This window comes from Dreissena polymorpha, chromosome 1 (assembly GCF_020536995.1).
Source record: "Dreissena polymorpha isolate Duluth1 chromosome 1, UMN_Dpol_1.0, whole genome shotgun sequence".
NCBI classification, from domain to species: domain Eukaryota; kingdom Metazoa; phylum Mollusca; class Bivalvia; order Myida; family Dreissenidae; genus Dreissena; species Dreissena polymorpha.
Window position 1 is genome coordinate 131,149,877 of NC_068355.1, and position 21,160 is coordinate 131,171,036.

Consider the following 21,160-nt stretch of genomic DNA (forward strand, 5'->3'; position numbering starts at 1 on the left):
ATATAACTGTTACCTTATAATCAAACTGGATGTCCATGTATTTACCAAACCTGCTCGAGTTGTCATTCCTTGTTGTTTTGGCATTACCGAAGGCCTAAAAAAATAGACATATGCCCTAGATGATAATGAAAATAATATTAAAAGGACTTGTTTTTATGTGTAGCCGAAACATGAATGAAATAATTAAAAAAAGACTTATTTATAATGTGTAGCCTAATTATAATGACAATAATAGTAAAAGGGTGCCATACAAAATAACCTAGGGCCTCGGCAGATTCAAACTACTAACAAACAGATGCTCAGCGATGACAATTGAAGTATGTATTTTGATCTCCAAGCATCTTTAAAATAGCGAATGTGATTTTATGTGTGACAATAAGTTAACATGTCAAGTTATTATGAAAACGAATATGCAATCAAAACCTTAGTCAAGTTATTTGGACATATTTCAAAGTCTAAAATAGTACAAATGGAGACACATTTGGGAGAGACAGGTATAATAACCAATCACAAATAGAGGTCAACATTATAGCTTTTACAGTGTAACTCTCAGAGTACATTATACAAATCCTGTTGTAAGATAAACGAGATTTTTGTCACAAACCGGACTAATCCCCCTGCATAACCTAGTCACAAGCACGGCAGCAGCCCAGTCCATGGCTATGTTCAATTCATGAACTAAGGAATCAGTGGATCACTGCATGTAACAATTGTGGATCAATATGATTGACCATTCGGTCTTGCACATCCTCACTTCATGGTGATGACATACTTTGAAGTTTCAATTCAATCAATTGATAAAAGAAGTCGTTCCACACACCTATGACAATGTGTTATGCGATTCAAACTAACAGAATGATTCTAATATAAGCCCTCCCTTGGTGTATGACCAGTTTTATGAACATAAATTAGTCAACAGTCTTACTCAAATTTTGTACTTTTTTTCCAAATATGTAAGATGACTTTGACCATCATGGCTTGATTTAATTGTTTTCACAGAAGTTGTTTTGAGTTTTGTGGAGAAATATGTGCATATTCTTAGAGCAGAAATTTGATACCGTTCCAGAGCTGACAAAAATTCTCAATACTCAGTTGATTGGAAACTAAAACCTAAAATATTCTGATTTGAGTTAAACAAGAGATGTGTTTGTCAGAAACACAATGCCCCCTCCTGCACTGCTTTGAATTATTTTTTGTTGACCTTTGACCTTGAAGGATGACCTTGACCTTTCACCACTCAAAATGTGCAACTCCGTGAGATACACATGCATGCCAAATATCAAGTTTCTATCTTCAATATTGCAAAAGTTATGAGCAATGTTCAAGTTTGCGAAAGGACGCACAGACTTACAGACAATTACAGATGGACAGTTCAACTGCTATATGCCACCCTATCCGGGCCATAAAAATGGGGAATGAACATGATACTAGGCCAAGGTGAACTGACACTGGACCAGCCGTCACCTCTAGCAGTGGATTGGACTCCAGCAGGCGGTCCTTCACCCGCTCCACATCACGCGAGTGCGTGCTACTGGCTGCGATGTAGAGCAGGATCTTCTTGGAAGCCTCTGTCTTGCCCGAGCCGCTCTCCCCCGATATCAGTATACACTGGTCACGGCTCTCGCCGCGCATATTACGGTACGAAGAGTCTGCGATTGCAAATCTGTAAGGAAATATATGTGCTTTAATGTTGTCCCTAATAAGCCTGTGCAGTATGCACAGGCAAAATGGAAGCACTTTCCACCTAAACTGGATTTTGGTGAAAATGAGACTTCCTTAAAAGGAAAAATACAATAAAAGTGGAAGTGTCATCTCTAATTAGCATGTGAGGACTCTAAATATAGATATATATAGGTTGGCTATTGTAACATTTTTTTGATCTCTACTTGAAAGAATTGCAGCTTGCATGGTCATACTGCTAATTTTGATTACTGCAAGATGGTCTTGACCTATGAGGACATCAATCTTATAACTTGTATAATTCTAAGTTGAAAGTGAAATTAATATATCAAAATATAACATATTCAGCGACTTACAGTGTATGCTGATATTTGTTGAAAACAGGTTTCTATTCCCATCAGTTTATATTTAATACCAGTAAATTATGTAGAGGTATTTGAAATTACAGGAGTTGGGAATCAATATTATATTTAAAACAAGAAATGTGTTTGTCAGAAACACTATGTCCCCTTCTGCGCCTGCTTTGACTTTTTTTGCTTTTTTTTACCTTTGACCTTGAAAGATGACCTTGACCTTTCACCACTCAAAATGTGCAGCTCCATGAGATACATATGCATGCCAAATATCAAGTTGCTATCTTCAATATTGCAAAAGTTATTGCAAATGTTAAAGTTGGCGCAAACCAACGGACCAACAGACAGGGCAAAAACAATATGTCCCCCACTATAGTGGGTGGGGGACATAAAAACATGTTAATAGATGCAGCATACCTATTGTAAATAAATATATTTGATTATTTTCATAAAACATAACAATATACTGATTACTATCTTATATGGACTTCAGATTTTAAATTCAATAATTTCCTTCACATTTTTTTTTTCAATTTCAATTCCCACCACATTCAAAGAAAAATGCTCAAGTCCAGTAAAGTAAAGCAAAGCATCTTTCAAGTATTCAAATAACTATATTTTAAAGGTACCAATACACTAGGGTTAATAATCGGACAAGAATGTACTATGTATTGCTGGTTGCTTGGTGGTAGGGGTAAAGCTATGTATTCAATACACCATTATCAAGTAATATGATAACAATGACACTACTGTGACACACTATAATCAAGTTGTGTTTTAATATATCAGATAAACACATCACACTTAAATGTCATATGAAAACTTACCCACCTAAGGGAAAAGTAAATAATAATTCAGTGGTATGTGACGTTAATGTATTTTGCCTGACAACATTTGAACCTACTAATGGATAAAGTATGTTATGTATCACTTTCCTCCAAAAAATGTTGACCACAAATTATTTATAAGAAGCCATCCATAATACATGTTGTCAACCTGTATGGTTTGAGATACTAACGTGCAACTACTACATCACCACTACAATATATCTTGCTAATGTTCATATAGTTTCATTTGTCAACATGTTTTTTTTAGAAGGTATTCATAAAAGTGATTTCAATTAAAAATATTATTTATGCTTGAAATCATTATGGCATGGATGACACATTCACCTGGTAGATGCACCCAAGAGTTGCAAAAAGCTATTCTCTTGAGAAATGAAAGATAAACAATTGATCTTTAAGGCTCAAAAAGTTAAAAAGTAATGTTACTTCTTGAAAAATCATATACTGTCTAGACAGGAAGAAATTTAATATATTTATATTTTGCAAAGCAAACACACTGTTTGTTTGATGGTGAAAAAAGAACCAGGTATAACAAAGAAATTTCTTCCTGTCACACAGAACAAAATTATTGTGTAAGCAAAACTATTGATAAAACATTAATATTCGTGGTTTTTTGGGGTCCGCTCACCCACGGATATAAATGTTTGAAGAAAGTTCATGTCAAAAGTCTTACATGAAGACCTCATACTAAAGGCGGGCAACATTTTTTACCTCAGAAAATGTGTTAGCTCCTTTGATTTATATTTCAATATATTTGAATAAGTGCTTCCTAACAAGAAGCTGTAAAAGGAAGTCTTGTAAAACCCACAGTTGCTACTAGAGACGCTTTGCTGAACATGCGTAAAGGGATGATAAAATGGGATATTACTTTGACAATATGATTTGAAGTTATTGAATTGAATTATAAGTGTGTGAATTACTTACTCAATTTATTTGTTCTTATGACAATCGCATAATATTTTGTTCTAGAGCAAACAAAGTAAACATACAGGGTATATGAAAAGTGCATATTGCTTAATCTATTATAATTCGCTTAACTGGATTTATGTCAATTAACAAGACTGGCACCATAAATTTTGGACTGTTAGTTGTGATGCTGCTATATTGTACCTTCAGATCAACCCGCTCATTGAATATTACACTAGGTTATAGTGACAACATTATTGCAATATTTAAACGATAAGAATCGGACACTGTGGGTAATATACACATTGTTGTTTCAGTATAATATTGTGCCATGCTCTGTAAAAAAGGGGTGTAATGCATGTGCATAAAGTGTTGTCCCAGATTAGACTGTGCAGTCCCCACAGGCTAATCAGGGACCACATTATCTGCCTTTATGATATTTTTTGTTATAAGAAAGTCTCTTAAAAATTAAGTTTACGTGAAAAGTGTCATCAGGGCGTTAACATTAACATTAACCTGTGCATCAGGGACGACTCTTACTGCACATGCATTAAACACTTTTCGCAATGCGCGGTTCATATGTTATGTGGGGTAAAGGGTGTTAAAATTGAATAACACATAGACAATGAATTTTATAGGTTTTTGGAAATAATTAAAAATACTGAAATTTAAAATTTCAAAATATGCACAATTTTATGAATTCACCAAATTTTATGTCAACAAAAATAAATGAAAGCATAATAATCTACAATTCATTACTTGTCAGTCTAAAGTAACAGGAGAACTTGTTGCTTGTTATTTAAGAAAGTGTTTTTATTCATGTCAGCATGAAAGAAGATCAAAGGAATGTTGGCATGACAAAGTTCTAAAATAGACTGATATACTAGACAAAAACCTGAGCTGGAATTAATACCAAAGGATGTTTTTATATGTGCTTTGATAAATAAGTATGAAATAACTAATCCAGCATAAATGGTACACTTCACTTCAAATTGATACTGAACTTCTTTTATGACAATACGGTTAATCTCAACTATGCATGGCGCCATTACCAACCCTGGGGGGCCACGCCAACATAGGCCACGCCCACCCAAAATTGCCTTTTACTATAATTTCTTCATTTCTACACCGATTTACTTCAAATTGATACTAAACATCTCTTATGACAATACAGTCAATCTCAACTATGTAAGGCCCTATTACCAACCATGGGGCGCCCCACCCATAATAAGCCACACCCACCCAAAATTGTCTTTTACTATAATTTCTTCATTTCTACACCGATTCACTTCTAATTGATACTGAACTTCTCTTATGACAATACAGTTAATCTCATCTATGCATGGCCCCATTACCAACCCTGGGGCGCCCCGCCCACATAGCTAGGCCACGCCCACCCAAAATTGCCTTTTACTATAATATCTTCATTTCTACACCGATTCACTTTAAATTGATACTAAACCTCTTTTATGACAATACAGTCAATCTCAACTATGCATGGCGCCATTACCAACCCTTGGGCGCCACGCCCACCCAAAATTGCCTTTTACTATAATTTCTTCATTTCTACACCGATTCACTTCTAATTGATACTGAACTTCTCATATGACAAAACGGTCAAACTCAACTATGCATGGACCCATTACCAACCATGGCGCGCCCCTGGGTCAAACATGCGGCTTAGGGATAAGCGTCGGCCTCTGCCGCGCCATTTCTAGTTGCATTTGTTGCAGAGCCAACAATTGTTTCTATGTGTTGTTAAATGAGATCTGCACAGATTAGTAGTTTCCCAACAGTGGAAATACATGTGTATCTTTCTTACAAAAAATGAGTTTTCTGACTGTATAGCAGAAAATTATTAACAATTGTATAAATCTCTTAATTTCATTGGTTTTTTGGTATCGAACGATTCCCTTAAATCGAGCATAGTCTAATTTCGATCACTTAGTTTACATTTAGAACCCTGCTCTTGTGTTGACATAGCATGTGCTCCTAGTATTTTGTTTCACTAACATTTCTTTGCTTGAAAATAAATACCGACATAACTAAAATGAGGAAAAAACTAGTTTTATTGCATTTCAAAATTTTACCTTGAATGAAATAATCCAAATTTCCCCCCATTTCAATGCATTTTTTTTAATCTATTCATTTAACTTCCACATAAATTGCTAAGTGATGCAGACAACTGAGCTAGTGTAAACATTTTAAATAAAATTCTTTTACTTTTTCCCCGATCCTCAAAAAATGTTGCATGAAACAATCTGTGCGCACACATAGCAAAGATAGGTGACATGACAATATACACATGTTGAGTGGATATACAGCCCGTCTTGATTGGATGCTAATTTTATCAAATCAAAATAAATAGTAACATTTATGCTGTAATTTTATAGGAATAAATTGCGAACGTTTGTGTTCTGAAATTATTTAGCACATTTTAGTGTCAATGTTGCTCAAAAGAAGATTGACCGATAAAACAGAAACTTGTTAAATTGTAAAAAGAAGTTATAAAAAAGTTAAATTACTGTTTCAGTTGGTATAAATTTGTTCAGTGAATCTAAATAGCAATCAAGAAGTCTTGCTTTTCCGATGTGACGTCTCGATACAAGGTAAACAACACGCATAATGGATGTAATTTGCAGGTTGGTATGGAACTCGGCTTTGTGTGATTAAAAACGCTGAAGAATTAACAATTTTGGCATGGATATAACGGGAATTAAATAAATCTTTAAAGTTTAACTGTTTATTGCGGAATTGTTTGCATAAATTCAGAAATACTTTTGCTTGTTTCCTGAACCGCTCGATACACAGTTATCGGAGGATACATATGATTGTGACTTTCATTCAAGTTTTGAATTTATCAACATTTTATCTGTTTGTAAAAACTAATAAATAAGAAAGTAAGCTATATACTTTCTTTAATGTTAGCAGCAGTTACTGATTGGTACAGAATAATAATTGAAAACTATCATGCTCTGCACAAACCATAGGAGTCTTGCATCTCATCTTCATATACTCTATTTATTGACTAATAACAATTTAAATTGTGTCTGTTTTCCGACATCTATTAGCTATACAACTTATTCACAATGAAGAACACTTTACAACAATAGTTTTAGTGCACTCAAACTTATGATTCATTCTTGTAGTCCTGCTACAAGAATATCCCATCAAGAATAAATAATCCCCATGTTCTACTACATCTTGTAGAGGTTCTACTACATCTTGTAGATGTTCTACTACATCTTGTAGATGTTCTACTACATCTTGTAGAGACAGATGCTGCACTTAAGATCGATCAAACATTGGAAAATATGCGATTAGTCTTTCATCTTGTAGTGTGCAATTAGAAACCAACCCCAAGAAAATTATATAATTATTTTTTCGGCGAAGCTGTATACGCCAGCTTTTCACCTTACCTGACCTTTGTAACTGACCAATAAAATTCAAATAAAACTTCCCGTGGCTAGTTCAGAATGAATAGATTTCATTTATCCCATAGGCTGATTCGAGCATTCCACCAGAACATTGGAAACATGTCCGCGTCTTTGTAACACTGTTTTACTGCGTGTTCAGCATGAAACATTTTTATCTTTAATGAAAAGGCTTAATAGATAGAACAGTTTTACACTCAATCTCGACATCAATACAGTTTGTGCATGCACCTTTTATTTTCAGAGGCAACAGCGTTTTATACTTTAAGGCTATTTTCTCATATTTAGTACTGACTTCCATATTCCTGTCAACATGTTAACATGTTAAAGTATAAAGAGCAATGGAAGTGTGGCCTCACTTTAATGCATTGCATCTCAACCCGGGTGGTATCACGGATCAGTTTGCGGTTAGTGTGTGGTTTATTTACAGGTCATAGCTGCGTCTTCGATTACGCTCATGTGCTGACCTTAGTTCGCGGCCAGTAAAATAATCGTTATATAATATAGACGCTATCCGTGAACTAGGTGAACTGGAATTTTCTTTAGACCAGAAAGATGTTAAATGAAGATATTCAGCGATATTATTATGGTTTGTCAATTATAGATTCTTAATGTGTTTTCAACAATACCATGATAAATATTATTTTTAATTTATTTAACAAGAATTATTCCACTATATATTGACTAATGTATTAAGCATGAGCGCAATGATTCTCGATACTGTTAATAATCAAATCAAATAGCAATGCTCGACAAACCACTGAAACAGGTTTGTTAGAAGAACGCGCGTATAAATATAAAAAATATAAACGGATACTTAGCGTGTGGCCTGTTGAGTCATATGCTTAAATTTCACTTCCTTTCTTCTTTTGGTTTTCTGTTTCATATCTATAGGTTTATGACCAGAAATAGGTAATAATGTTAAATAAGCCGCGAAAACTCCGCATAACATCCCGTACTGCGTGTGATGCAGCTAAAAACTGCACAGAAAAAGATATTCGCTATCCTTGATATTATTTACCTTTTACAAACTCCAACTACAATCAACGCCGTATATCTTTTTTTTAAGGTATTTCTTGCTGATCATATAAATATTGTTGTTCCCTATCATGATATACCCCTCTTTAACCATCTCGCAAGGTATTAAGTTCAGGTCGCAGGCAGTACAAGACTCATTACATAAACTCTATCGCGTTATCCCGGTGAACATGACCAGAAATATCTTTATTCACGGACTCTCATCAATATACGCTCCGTGTTTAGTCCTACTCGGTTAAATACGTTCTCCATATATTCAACAAGATCAGAGCTAATCTATTTAACTGTTAAGGGGTCATTAACAAGCCAAGGTGGTGTGAAACGCCGGTCATATGATTCGATTGTAGAAAAATACAGGGGCATGCATTTTAATATGTATCAAAGAAGTAATATTAATTAACGAAAGCACATTTTTATAAGGAGCATCGTGCTTGTATTTGATGATTGATTTAAAGAGTTTGTAATGATATATATTCGAAATTATGTAACTATCTCTGAGCATATTTATAATTATGTTATATAAAATTATGATGAAGATAATTTATTTTCCATTACACATATCAAATTATTCAAAAGTAACAAATTGAATATTCCTTACTTTTTCAATGTACATGTGCTATTGTCCATATAAACAAGTTGAGATAGCATAGATAGTATGCCACATAAACTTTATAGAGTTCTTGATGATTTATAATAATAGAATGATAAGCTGCTATATACAAATGTACATGTATATTTATTAAGTACTGTCATGATTGTAACCCCAACCTTTCTAGCTAGAAAATTTCATGGAAAAAACATGAATTTTTACACCAAATACCAACTTCATCATTGTAAATCACATAACAGATGTTCACATAATATACATAAATATGTTACTAATCAGTAATTTGATCCACTTTACAGCAATTATCCACATGAGTACCCTGCATGATATGTGGTAGTGGAGTGTTGAACTGCACTTGAGTACCCTGCATGATATGTGGTAGTGGAGTGTTGAACTGCACTTGAGTACCCTGCATGATATGTGGTAGTGGAGTGTTGAACTGCACTTGAGTACCCAGCATGATATGTGGTAGTGGAGTGTTGAACTGCACTTGAGTACCCAGCATGATATGTGGTAGTGGAGTGTTGAACTGCACTTGAGTGATAAAATTAAATGAATTAATTAGATGTACAGTTGATTTGTGTGTGGTCATTGACTTGTATATTTTAATTTAATTTCCTTTTTTGTGTATATCTGTTCTATATTTATAGATATATGGTCAATATTATCTAATAATGCGAAATAAGCCACGCAATCTGGCCCAACGTAATTGATTTGCATGTGTCGCTGCTAAGAACTGCGCAGATAAAGGCATTTTTGTCGCATGTATATAACTCTTTATCTTTCATCAACCACAACCACAATCAACGCCGTATATCTTTTTAAGAGATATTTCTTGTAACCATTATTGCATATAATAGAATGAAAAACATATCAATATCACTAAAATCCTATACAATTTTTTTAAGTGAAATATCTCAAACTGATAAATGCGTAGTAAAAATAAAATCGATACAACAACTATGCCAAAATTGGGGAAAAAAGCAGCATGATATTTTTTCGATCTGTTTTGCTCTTTTTTATTTTTAACAATATAGACTTTAGACATGGCATTACTCTCACACACACAAATTGGGAAAAGGATGTTTATTTAGATTTTATAGAAAATATATAAACAAGATGTGTTTTTGAAACACTATGTCCCCATATATTGACCTTTGACCTTGAAGGATGACCTTGACCATGACGTTTTACCACTCAAAATGTGCAGCTCCATGAGATACACATGCATGCCAAATATGAAGTTGCTATCTTCAATATTGCAAAAGTTATGGCAAATGTTAAAGTTTGACACAAACAAACAAACACACAAACAAAGCAACAAACCAACAGACAGGGCAAAAACTATATGTCCCCCACTATAGTGGTGGGGGACATAAAAAGAGCTGTCAGAGGACAGCGCGCTCGTCTATCGAGTGCTTGACAGTATAACGTAAGCCATCATGGATAGGGAGTATAATGTGGGTGTGTGGTCATTTAATAGATGATCTTTCAAACAAAAGAAAAAAAAGGGGGATTCTGGGGTGGGGCGTTGGGGATGGTATGGGTGGAGTCCATTGTGGTATGTCAGGTAAGTGTTGTTTTGTCAAAGTATGAATAAAATCTGATCTTAAATAAAGAAGTTATGGCAATTTAAGCAAAATTTATTAATTTGACCTTGAGAGTCAAGGTCATTCAAAGGTCAAGGTCAAATTCAACTTGCCAGGTACAGTAACATCATGATAGTAAGAAAGTATTTGAAGTTTGAAAGCAATAGCCTTGATACTTTAGAAGTAAATCTAAACACATAATTTAACAAAATATTCAAAGTTACAAAGACAAAAAGGGCCATAATTCTTACAAAATGCTTGACACAGTTGTCTGCTCTTGTTTATAGATTGGGGTCATGTTGGTCAAGAAGTTTGCAAGATATAAAAGCAATATGTCAAGGGACATTGAAAATATTTGAGGTGGTACGCAAACTTTAACATTGAGTTATAAATAATATGCATATGCTAAGTGGAAAAAGGGCCATAATTCTTACAAAATGCTTGATACAGTTGTCTGCTCTTGTTTATAGGTTCGGGTCATGTTGGTAAAGAAGTATGCAAAATATGAAAGCAATATGTCAAGGGACATAGGAAATATTTGGGGTGGTACGCAAACTTTAACATTTGCACGCTAACGCTAACGGGAACGGGAACACTAACGCCGACGCCAGGGTGAGTAGGAAAGCTCCACTATATATATTTCATATATAATAGTCGAGCTAAAAATTGCTTTATTTTGTGAGCAAGTTCCTGTAAGATATTTCCATAGAAACCAGTGATGGGTCTTCCTTGGAATTAAACTCTAGTGTCTCTGCAAGCATTAAGCTTTTGCTGTAAACAAACTTTATGAAAAAACTTATAATAAGAGCTCACAGTCTCCATAGGATGACATTATGCCCCCAATAAACGCTTTGATAGAAGTTATGAGCATTTTTTGAAACCTAAACGCATTTTTGGAAACCTAAAAGCAGACCCACAGTTCAAGGTCAAAGGGGTCAAAATTTGTGTGCATATGGAAAGGCCTTGTCCATATACACATGCATACCAAGTATGAATTTTACATCTAAAGCGATATAAAAGTTATGAGCATTTTTCGAAAACCTTAACGCAAAGTGTGACGGAAAGACGGACAGACGGACGGACGGTGCGATCACTATATGCCCTCCTTCGGGGGCATAAAAAGAAATCAAGAATTGAAAGCTACATGTCCAATATCAAATGACAATAAATGTTCTATAACACTTGTGGGCAAGTATCTACAAACATACCCAACTTCAATACCTTCTAATTTCTACATAAAATGACAACTTTTATTTTGTCATAAAGGTAGAGCCAAATATTTGCTTCTTGACAGTACAAGTCAGGTTTGTTTATATAGTCTCAGAGTGGTTAACAGAGCCGTGTTCTGGGAACATGGGGTAAATGCATGTGCGTTAAGTGCTATCCCACAGAGCCCTCAATCTATTTAATCTGCTGCCGAAATTCGGCGGCAGTCCCCCATCTGAAAAGTATACTTTTTTCCCATTTTGGGGCGAAATATTCCCCCTAAAAAAAAAAAAAAAAAAAAATTTGTGTTTTTTTTTTTAAAAGAAAGATGTGTCTCATGATTATTATATCTCAATTCTATTTCAATTTTATCTTTGCAAACATACTAAATTATGAGAAATGCAATGAATATAGTGCAAACATGTACAAATGTAATAATGAGAGTATAAGTAAAAAAATCCCCCAAAAAGGGAAACGCCGCGAAAATTCCCCCTCCTAAGGGCTGCGGACCCCTTCCCCCAAAGTAGTGTGAGGGCGCTGTCCCATTTTAGCATGTGCAGTCGGAACAGGCTCATCAGGGATGACACTTTCCGCTTATATTGAATTATTGGTTTTATGGAAGTACCTTCTAACCAAAATTCCTGATAAGCCTGTGTTGAATGCACAGGCTAATCTTGGACAACACTTTTCGCACATGCATTTAGCCTAGTTTCCTGGAACAAGGCACAAATAAAGTATCAACTTATGTAAGGTAGGTCTATAATTGCTCACTTACACGTGCGGAGGTAGTTCGTAGAAGTTCACATTCTTGTAGCTGTGGATGACATCGTGATTGTAGATGTCCAGTTCATGGTAGGGGTTGATGGACACCAGGACTGGACCAATATACGTCTGCAATATGAAGCAGTTGTAAACGTAGTGTGTCTATGCTACATACAATCATGTAGGTCTGCAATAATGTTGAGTAGCAAAGATAACTTGTCCCACAGGCATAATATTCAACAGCATTTTCAACAGGGCTGAAAACAATTTGTCTAAAAATAAAGATTCCTTCTATAACATAGGAACTAACAAAAATCTATTGATTCTTCTTGATACTAAATGTTTTCCATGCATCAAATTCCTTAACAAAAATAAAAATAAAGAAGAGATCAAATGAAAAAAAATCATCCAAGATGGCCATCAGTCAGAGAAAGTCTCACACAGATATGCATTTTTAATTTGAACGAGAAAAGTTTCATTGAAATCGCACAAACATTTTAGATAAATTGGGAATGACAGATTTTATCAAATATAGCCCCCCAGGGTGCAGGATCACATGACTTTGTGGGGTTCCCAATAAAACATTAATGGATCTAACACACCATTAAGTGGTGCTTTTTTCAAATAACTTTAAAAACATTTTTTCTTAAAAATTTCAACTAGTGCATACAAGACAGATGTTTATGCTGCTCATGGCAATGTGAAATACATCAGAAGAATTTTATCTAATTAGCATGTGTTCTTGTTAAAAAATTCTATTTTTACTATTCATGTATACGGTCATGCTTCACGCAACATGAAATTTTGTAACCAATTCAGACATATTTAAGGATTTATTCTTATACCTTAAGATATCAGCACAAACTGCAAGAAAAACTGTCTTTTATGAACAAAAGATTTTTGCAAATGTATTTAAATTACTTGAGATATTTGCAAAAATAAAGTTCTTAACAGTGTGTTTACATTCCGTCCAGCCCGTGTGTAAGCCCCTAAAATACCCATTGATTCTGCACTCTGCACCAGTCAGCTCAGCTGAGTGAGTGTTCTAAATTTTATTGTGAGGTGAATATTTTCAATGTTGTCAGAAAAAAATATTATTACCAACAGGATTATGAACACTTTCATCTAATTTATCACTTTTCAAGGACATTGCCATCTACATCTCCACAAAATCAAACAAACTCATTTTGCAGCCAGTTGATTGTCTTGAATATGTTAAACAGAAAATGTATGACTTACATTACTTCTCTGTTAGAATATGAAATGTGAGGGATTAGAATATGAAATATGAGGGATAGACTATTATCCAATATGGCTATCAGCCATTTTATATTTTATGGAGGAAAAAAATGTCACTTACAACTTAACCTTTCAAATACAAAGAATGAAAATTTTCATTAAAATCAAACGAAAATTCATAAAAAAAGGACATGAATAACTAAGACAAACCAACAGACCACACAACATGGTGACTTAAGTAATACTGCCCTTAAAACTTTTGTTTATGGATGTATAATAAATTCATTTATATATCTGTTAGCCTCACATATATAAGATCCTCATGGAAGCGTTTCTTCAGGTTGTCGAGAAACGCCTCAGGATTTCTGTAGTCCTCGAGCAACACAAAGTCCTGAACCCCAGCGTGGTCCCGTTTGTGCAGGTGGTCCTCCATTGTTGATCCAGCCCCCTTGCAAAGTGCCTACTTTTTATATCTGGGTTCACACTACTTTCTTTGACTCTTTTTTTCAATTCTTAAGTATGAAACTCCTTCTGGGTCCTTTTTTCAATTTACAGAAGTCAAACACCATTTGTCTCTATTAGATGCTAATAGCTCAGTGGATTTATCTGGTAACTATCAACACTCAACCTACTGGCATTGTGCACTGAAAGTAAAAACATAAATGTAATAACTCAAAAAATATATATAAATTAACAAATAAGTTTACAATTTCAAACTAACAAGCATAGTGAAAATGGCTATATGCAACCAGCTCATCAGTATTTCAAGTTTGGAACAAAATACTTTAAAACTTGAATCTAGTATGAAAGGTCTTAAATGTAATTCAACTTTCAAAAGGACTACAAACATGGCAAAGGGCAAATCTCAGTGGTCAAGGGTTTACCTTTAAGGACACAACAAGTAGAGTTAAAGCCCCTTTGTCTTGTGTGAACCAAACAAAGAGCCACAGACAAAACCAGACTTCAAGAAGTTGTGAACAACCTATACCCAAAAGTGGACGAAGAAGACTTAGTAAGAGAGTAGTATGACTCCAAGCTCTGGGAAAACTGGGCTTAATGCATATGGGTGAAATGTCCTCCCAGATTAGCCTGTGCAGTCTTAACAGGGAAGACACGTTCCCCTTATATAGATTGCTCATTTAAAGGAGATCTTTTTTTTTGCTAAACTAAAATCCAGTGCAAGCCGAAATAGTTGTCACTGTTAAGCCTGTGAAATGCACAGGCTTACTGTAATGCACAGGCTAACCTGGGACGAAACTTTATGTACATGCATTAAACTCTGTTTTCAGAGAGAGAGGCTCATATAGTCATGTCATATATGTCATATAGTCATGTCATATAGGGTCATATAGTCATGTCATATTTTTAAATAATATTTTCAAGTTAGTAATGGTTTTCACAATAATATTCAAATTCAATGAGTTATTATAGATTAAATTTACTTCCCTTTACAATATGAATTACAAAAATTATGAAATATAAAAAAAAACTGTAATCTTTATCAACCTAAATTTACGATTATAAATACACCCATACATTATGGATAAACACATACAGCAGTTCTACACGTACAACAAGTTGCAATTTATATGACATTTAATTAAAGTCTGTTCATGCTTCCTGATGACAATGAATCAAATCAAATACATGTTCACCCTTATACAATACCTAGAAGCTACAACTCTATCATGAACAAAGTTTTAATTTACCAACAGTAAAATGCTCTGAACATTGAGAGAGAAAAGGTTTCAGTTTTCATTTAACCACGGTTTTGTTGTTATTTTAACTGTTTCACATTAATTTACTTCAATATATATCAAGTTTCAGTAGCTCTGCTTGAAATTGTATAAATCAAAATAAATCTCTGTACCCTGGAGTGTAAATATACTTTATAAGCTATATGTTTCAGCATCACAATATATCTAGAAAATTTTAGCCTGTGATTTAATACACATTTTTTCATATTTTGATTAAATTGCATCAATGCGAAACTTTCTGATATAGATAAATGTATTGATATTAAATATGAAAAATATATAAATGCATTGATTTTTTACATTATATTATTAGTATGTACATACTGTCTTTACTATTATAAATTCACTATCAAAATATGTTTTAACTCTTTCAGTGATGAGACTGAATTTTGAAGGCTTTTGCAAACAGTTTGGATCCAGATGAGACGCCACAAAACGTGGCGTCTCATCGGAATCCAAACTGTTTGCTATTCTGATAGTATTCCTTGAAAAAAAAATCGAAGAAAATGCTAATTTTAGAAATTCAGCAGATGACATTTTAGCAGACAACAAATTTCCCAGCATGCAAAGGGTTTAAACTGACCAATATATTTGTGTTTTCATGAAAGTCTTGTACAGTTTTAATCTGAGTCAAAAACAAGTAGCTTCCAATTAACAATCATCTTGTTCCAGAGCAATTTTCTAAGCACATACGTTGGCTCTGTAAATTTAGTATGTCCTATTAGATTTTAGTAGAAATGCATATGTCCCCTACTAAAAGGAGCTTCATTTAAAAATAAATGAAAGCTCAAAACTGTGAAAACAAATCTATCCAATATGATTATCCTCAATGCATTTGTTCATCATGTGCAACATTTACTTTTATTTAAAAACATCACGGTTTGTAAAAACTAAACACATTACTTAATAAAAATAGTGAATACCAATGGGGCAAATAAGTTAAGCTGAAAGCAAACAATAATAGACAACATTAAGCTCTGTAAAAACTCAATACATACATTAATTAATTGCAAAATCATATACCCACATAACTAATTTGATGCAAAAAGTGAGTTAAACTGAAAACCCAAAAAATATCAAACACATAAAACCTTTAAATAAACTTCCCAGGGCATTACACTGGGCTTTACAAACACTGATGACCTGTAAATTGTCTCTATAAATCAGGGTGTTGTAATAAATGTCTGTGATCAAATGGGCTCTTGAACTTAAACCCACCACAATTCAATTAAGGTCAGAGCCTAATCCCAGCTCTATACTTTGATACATTATGTTAGCCGTTTACAGGCGGTTCATTTGAGTTCACATAAAGATAGTGGTCAGCATAAACAAAACTATAAAACTTTTATCTACTAAGTCTTTAAGGCACTGGTCAAAGGTTGCAACACACTGTGGATTTATGTTATTTCATGGATTCTTAAATCGCCCCATTGGTGCAAAAAGGAACCATGTGACCTTTAATTTCAATGTCACGTGGTACCTTTTTGCACCAAGGTGGCAAATTACCAGGCATATTTGTAGGGCCTTTGATTAGTATATTTTTTATATGTCTGGTACAAGCCTGAAAATTGATTTCCAACCAATAATATTAGTTTCACAGTATGTAAAATCCACTTTTCAAAGTGGTCAGGCTGTAAGTTCCGGAGGCCTGCGAGCGGCGAAGGCGCTAAGCTACTAAAGGGGTTTGGAGACATCTGGGAGGTTTTGAGGCCAACGATATTATTACTAAGTTACACGGCGCCTCACCAGGCTCCATATTATTTGCAAATGCGATAAACTAGGGTAAATAGTTTGAAAGAAACCATTTCCTTCCACCACTCCAGTTGTTAATTTGCTAAGTTGCAGAACTGCGCCTTTCTCCTCAAGCAACGAACTCCTCTGCAATTTAAGTTAAGTAAATTGCGTCCGTTCTTTGCTTATGAACGTGCAAAGTCATAAGGTTGTTGAGTCTAGTTTGGGACATTGTGCTTCTCAGATATGTCTTAATTCTCCAAAGCGCAAAAAACGTCCTCTCGCTTGTGGCATTTGTAGCTTGCATTGTCAGTAAGATTCGTATAAGTGCCCCTACATCTGAGTAGATCACCCGCAATGTAGGTGGATGCTTGCGCATATAGTCAAGTACGTGTGACAGTCGGATCTGATCATTGTGTTGTTTAGAAAAGTGTGTTTTCAAGGCCTCCAATTGAACTTTCAGCGTGTCCTTGTTTACGTCATCTGAATAGAACTCAGTCACAAAGAGAAACTCTTCACTGTAATGCTCGTAGCTATACGATGCAGCCTTAACAATAAGTTATTCTACATTTCTAAGTAATTTTAGACCTGGCTGATCAAACCTGTCCTGGACACAACGTATAACCATATCAAGAGCCATGTCAGTAGTGGACAGCCACGGAATCTGGGAAAAAATGTTCGGCATCTCCCAACTGAAACCGTTTGGGTAGTTTTCGTTTTATTGATTCTCTGCCGTTTGGTGCACATCATCGAAGAACTGATTGAATGCCTTTTCATTTTTTAATGTTTTCAGTGTGTCAATTGTCAACATGGCCATTGATTGGCCTTCTGTTGCAGACAGGTCATGGTGCTGTAACCTTTGCTCAGATTGTCAGTATTGCGCATCAATGACTGACCAAGCATGATATACCAAATAAAAAGTCAAAAGATTTCATCTGTGCTTCAACACCTTTAATACTGGCTCTTATGTCTGTGTCTTTTGATAAAACGTATGACTGACTTCCCATAAACTTTGAAGTACTTATAGTTGTCTACAACACTCTGGAGACTGTTTGCCTTCACAGCCCAACGGGTTGGACACAGTGTACTTAATCCAGAAGTTTCAGGGGCTAAATCATGCTTAATTCTTTTAAAAAGACTGTCGCGTTTTGGAGAAAATTTGACAAGTTTAGACATCTCGTAAGTGGTGTCAAGAGTATCACGCATGATTTTCTATTGTTTAACTGTGTCTCCTACTGCTAGGTACAGTACATGCCAATAACAGTGGGTATATACTGCCCTGGGTCTCTGTCGCTTATTTGTTTAGCAACAGCGTTCTTTGCCCCAGACATATTACTATAGCGCCGTCGTAGCATTGCCCTCAGCAGTTTTTCAACGATAGGTTCAGGCGAAGAAGGCAGTCTTATATTGTGTGTTAAAGTGTGTTGGAATCTATAGTGTCAACTTTGTAAAGTCCAATAAATTCTTCATGAGATAAAGTATGTCTGATCCAGAGGAGATGAAGCAATTCATCTCCTAGCTCAGCCTTCTTTTCTATTTTTTGTTGTCAAAAAGTGGTCAGGCTATATCCTGACCGGGGGACTGCCCTTACAGACGGCCCTGTATTAATATGGGCTGTGCATTCAACCATTTTCAATTTGCTTCTTAGCCAGAAAGTGTTTAAAGTTGAACAGGTTACCTTATTTCAAATTACCAGTTCAATGATACAAGTTACACAAGCTGCATCATGTCCATAACAAAGGTTTTGCACGTGACATACTGTCTCCACATAGTGTTTTGCACGTGACATACTGTCTCCACATAGTGTTTTGTACGTGACATACTGTCTCCACATAGTGTTTTGTACGTGACATACTGTCTCCACATAGTGTTTTGTACGTGACATACTGTCTCCACATAGTGTTTTGCACGTGACATACTGTCTCCACATAGTGTTTTGGCGAGTTATTGTAAAGCTGCATGATTATTGATAAAGTAACAGTACTCACAAGCTCCTTCAAACCCATTTTTGACCTTTGACTAATAAGTGTGACCTTAAGCTTTGAGCTAGGGACACTTATTTTGTAGGCAACATTTATAATGTACATTTGTCACAAGTTGGAAAGATAAATGATGAATTACAGTCTGGACTAGCTTCATCATTAATATGTGATCTTTGACCACTAAGTGTCACAGACCTTTACCTTTGAGCCAGATACACAGGCCTTCAAACAAGACTGCAAGTATGAACTGAATGACAAGAGATTTTGATACATTAGTCATTATCAATTACAAATATTGAAATAAATATTAAGAATGGTACTAAAATGTTAAGATAGACACAATAATGAAATAAGATAAGGTGACTTATATTCTGAAGATATTTAATTTTAGTTATCTATATAATTTAAAGAAACAATAATATTTGAAAAACTATACAAGACAACAGTACCGTAAAACATAAGTGGTACAAAAACTAGACTATATAGACTGAACTCCACCTTTGTTCTCAGTAAAAGATTTAAGAGATGGAGTTATGCACATGCTATTACAGGGCACAGGATCACCTGACTTTGTTGGGTTTCCAATTAAATGTTAATGGATGAAAACACACCGGTAAGTGGTGCTTTTTGTTCAAATAACAAATTTTCTTTAGAATTTCAACTGGTGCATAATTGACAGATTTTTATGCTGCTTATGGCAATGTAAAATACATAAAAATTACTTTATTTTATAAGTCTGTGATCTTGTTAAAAAAATGGTTGTGTACTGCACTGTAATGCTGCACGCAACCTGAAATTTTGTCACTGATTTAAGACGTAATCTAGGATTTATTCTTACACCAATATCGGCACAAACTGCAAGAAAATCTGTCTTTATGCACAATTTCTTTTTGCAAATGTATTTTAATAACTTCAGATATTTAAAAAAAACACTTCCTTATGGTGTGTTTACATTCTGTCCAGCACGTGTGCAATCGCCTGAAAACCCCTATGATTCTGCACCCTGTTTACATAATTGGAGAATTGCAATTGAGTAACAAATTCACAATTGGTTTAGCTTGTTCATTACTTATTATCACTAGGCCAAGGAAGGTTATTTTGTCTGCAAGAAAGGTGTTCTTTCATGGCTTAATGACAGGAGGCGGCATTCTTTTGAAAATGCCAAACTGTCAATTCACACAGAGTGCAAATTTTTACAGGACTTTTTTCATGCCATGGACTTGTGGCATAGTTTGTAGAGAACGCAATCACATAAATGTAGACAGTCCAATTCTGATTTCTATGCGTTTTATTTCTGCTTATTAAATTCAACACAAACTTTTCCAGTGATTGTGAAATACAAGATAAAAGCGAAAGCCTGTAATGGGCCCCGCCCACGACAGCAAGAAATAATGCGCCTTTTATGTTCGACTGTGCGTGTGAAACTGCTTTTGACTAAAAAAAAAACAAAAGTTTATTGTAACGCATGCAAAATCTGATGGGTCGTGTGCAAAGTCATGTGCAATGTAAAATGTTGTATGCAACGGACACATAACGAATACATACAGAATTGACTGAAGGTTGATACACAAGGTAAGCAAATATTCGTGTCCGGCACTTATTGACGTTTGATAACCCGTGGCTACTGAAATGTTGATCTAGGTGACTGAAATGTTGATCTAGGTGACTGCCTACTGAAAATTGTATGAAATTTCGTTTATTGCGTTGATACAAATTTTGATTATTATATTAATTCAATAATGCCAAAAATGTTTGTTACGTTAGTTACGTTACAGACTCTTTGTTTTTGATTTCAGTCAAAAAGATACTTGCTAATATTAAATTTCGGATAAAATTATTTAAATGAAAAAACAATAGTGAAGTTGCAAATGGAGGTTAAATTAATTGGCGTCAGATAAAAGACTATGTTTTGTTTTGTAAATCAACAAGTTTGCTCTACAACAATAACAACTATAACTATGAACATGACACCAAACGGATCAATCTTCCTCAAATTTCATTATTTGATTCATGAACCACCTCATAAGTCCA

At 34.7% G+C, this 21,160-nt stretch overlaps 1 protein-coding gene across 7 annotated transcripts in view; it reads right to left on the minus strand.

Moving 5' to 3' along the window:
• Positions 1 to 21,160, minus strand: part of LOC127850028 (unconventional myosin-Ic-like) — a 95,768-nt gene that overhangs the window by 50,307 nt on the left and 24,301 nt on the right. For 6 of the 7 annotated variants that reach the window (XM_052382772.1, XM_052382790.1, XM_052382771.1 and 3 more), the window contains exons 2-5: positions 13,967 to 14,303; positions 12,434 to 12,549; positions 1,465 to 1,663; positions 14 to 94 (exon numbers count right to left, since the gene is read on the minus strand). In XM_052382772.1, the coding sequence (XP_052238732.1) occupies positions 14 to 94; positions 1,465 to 1,663; positions 12,434 to 12,549; positions 13,967 to 14,092 (522 nt within the window). In that variant the 5' untranslated portion in view covers positions 14,093 to 14,303. Of the gene's footprint in view, positions 1 to 13; positions 95 to 1,464; positions 1,664 to 12,433; positions 12,550 to 13,966; positions 14,304 to 20,674; positions 20,803 to 21,160 lie in introns of all 7 variants that reach the window. The other variant, XM_052382780.1, reaches the window with a different exon arrangement.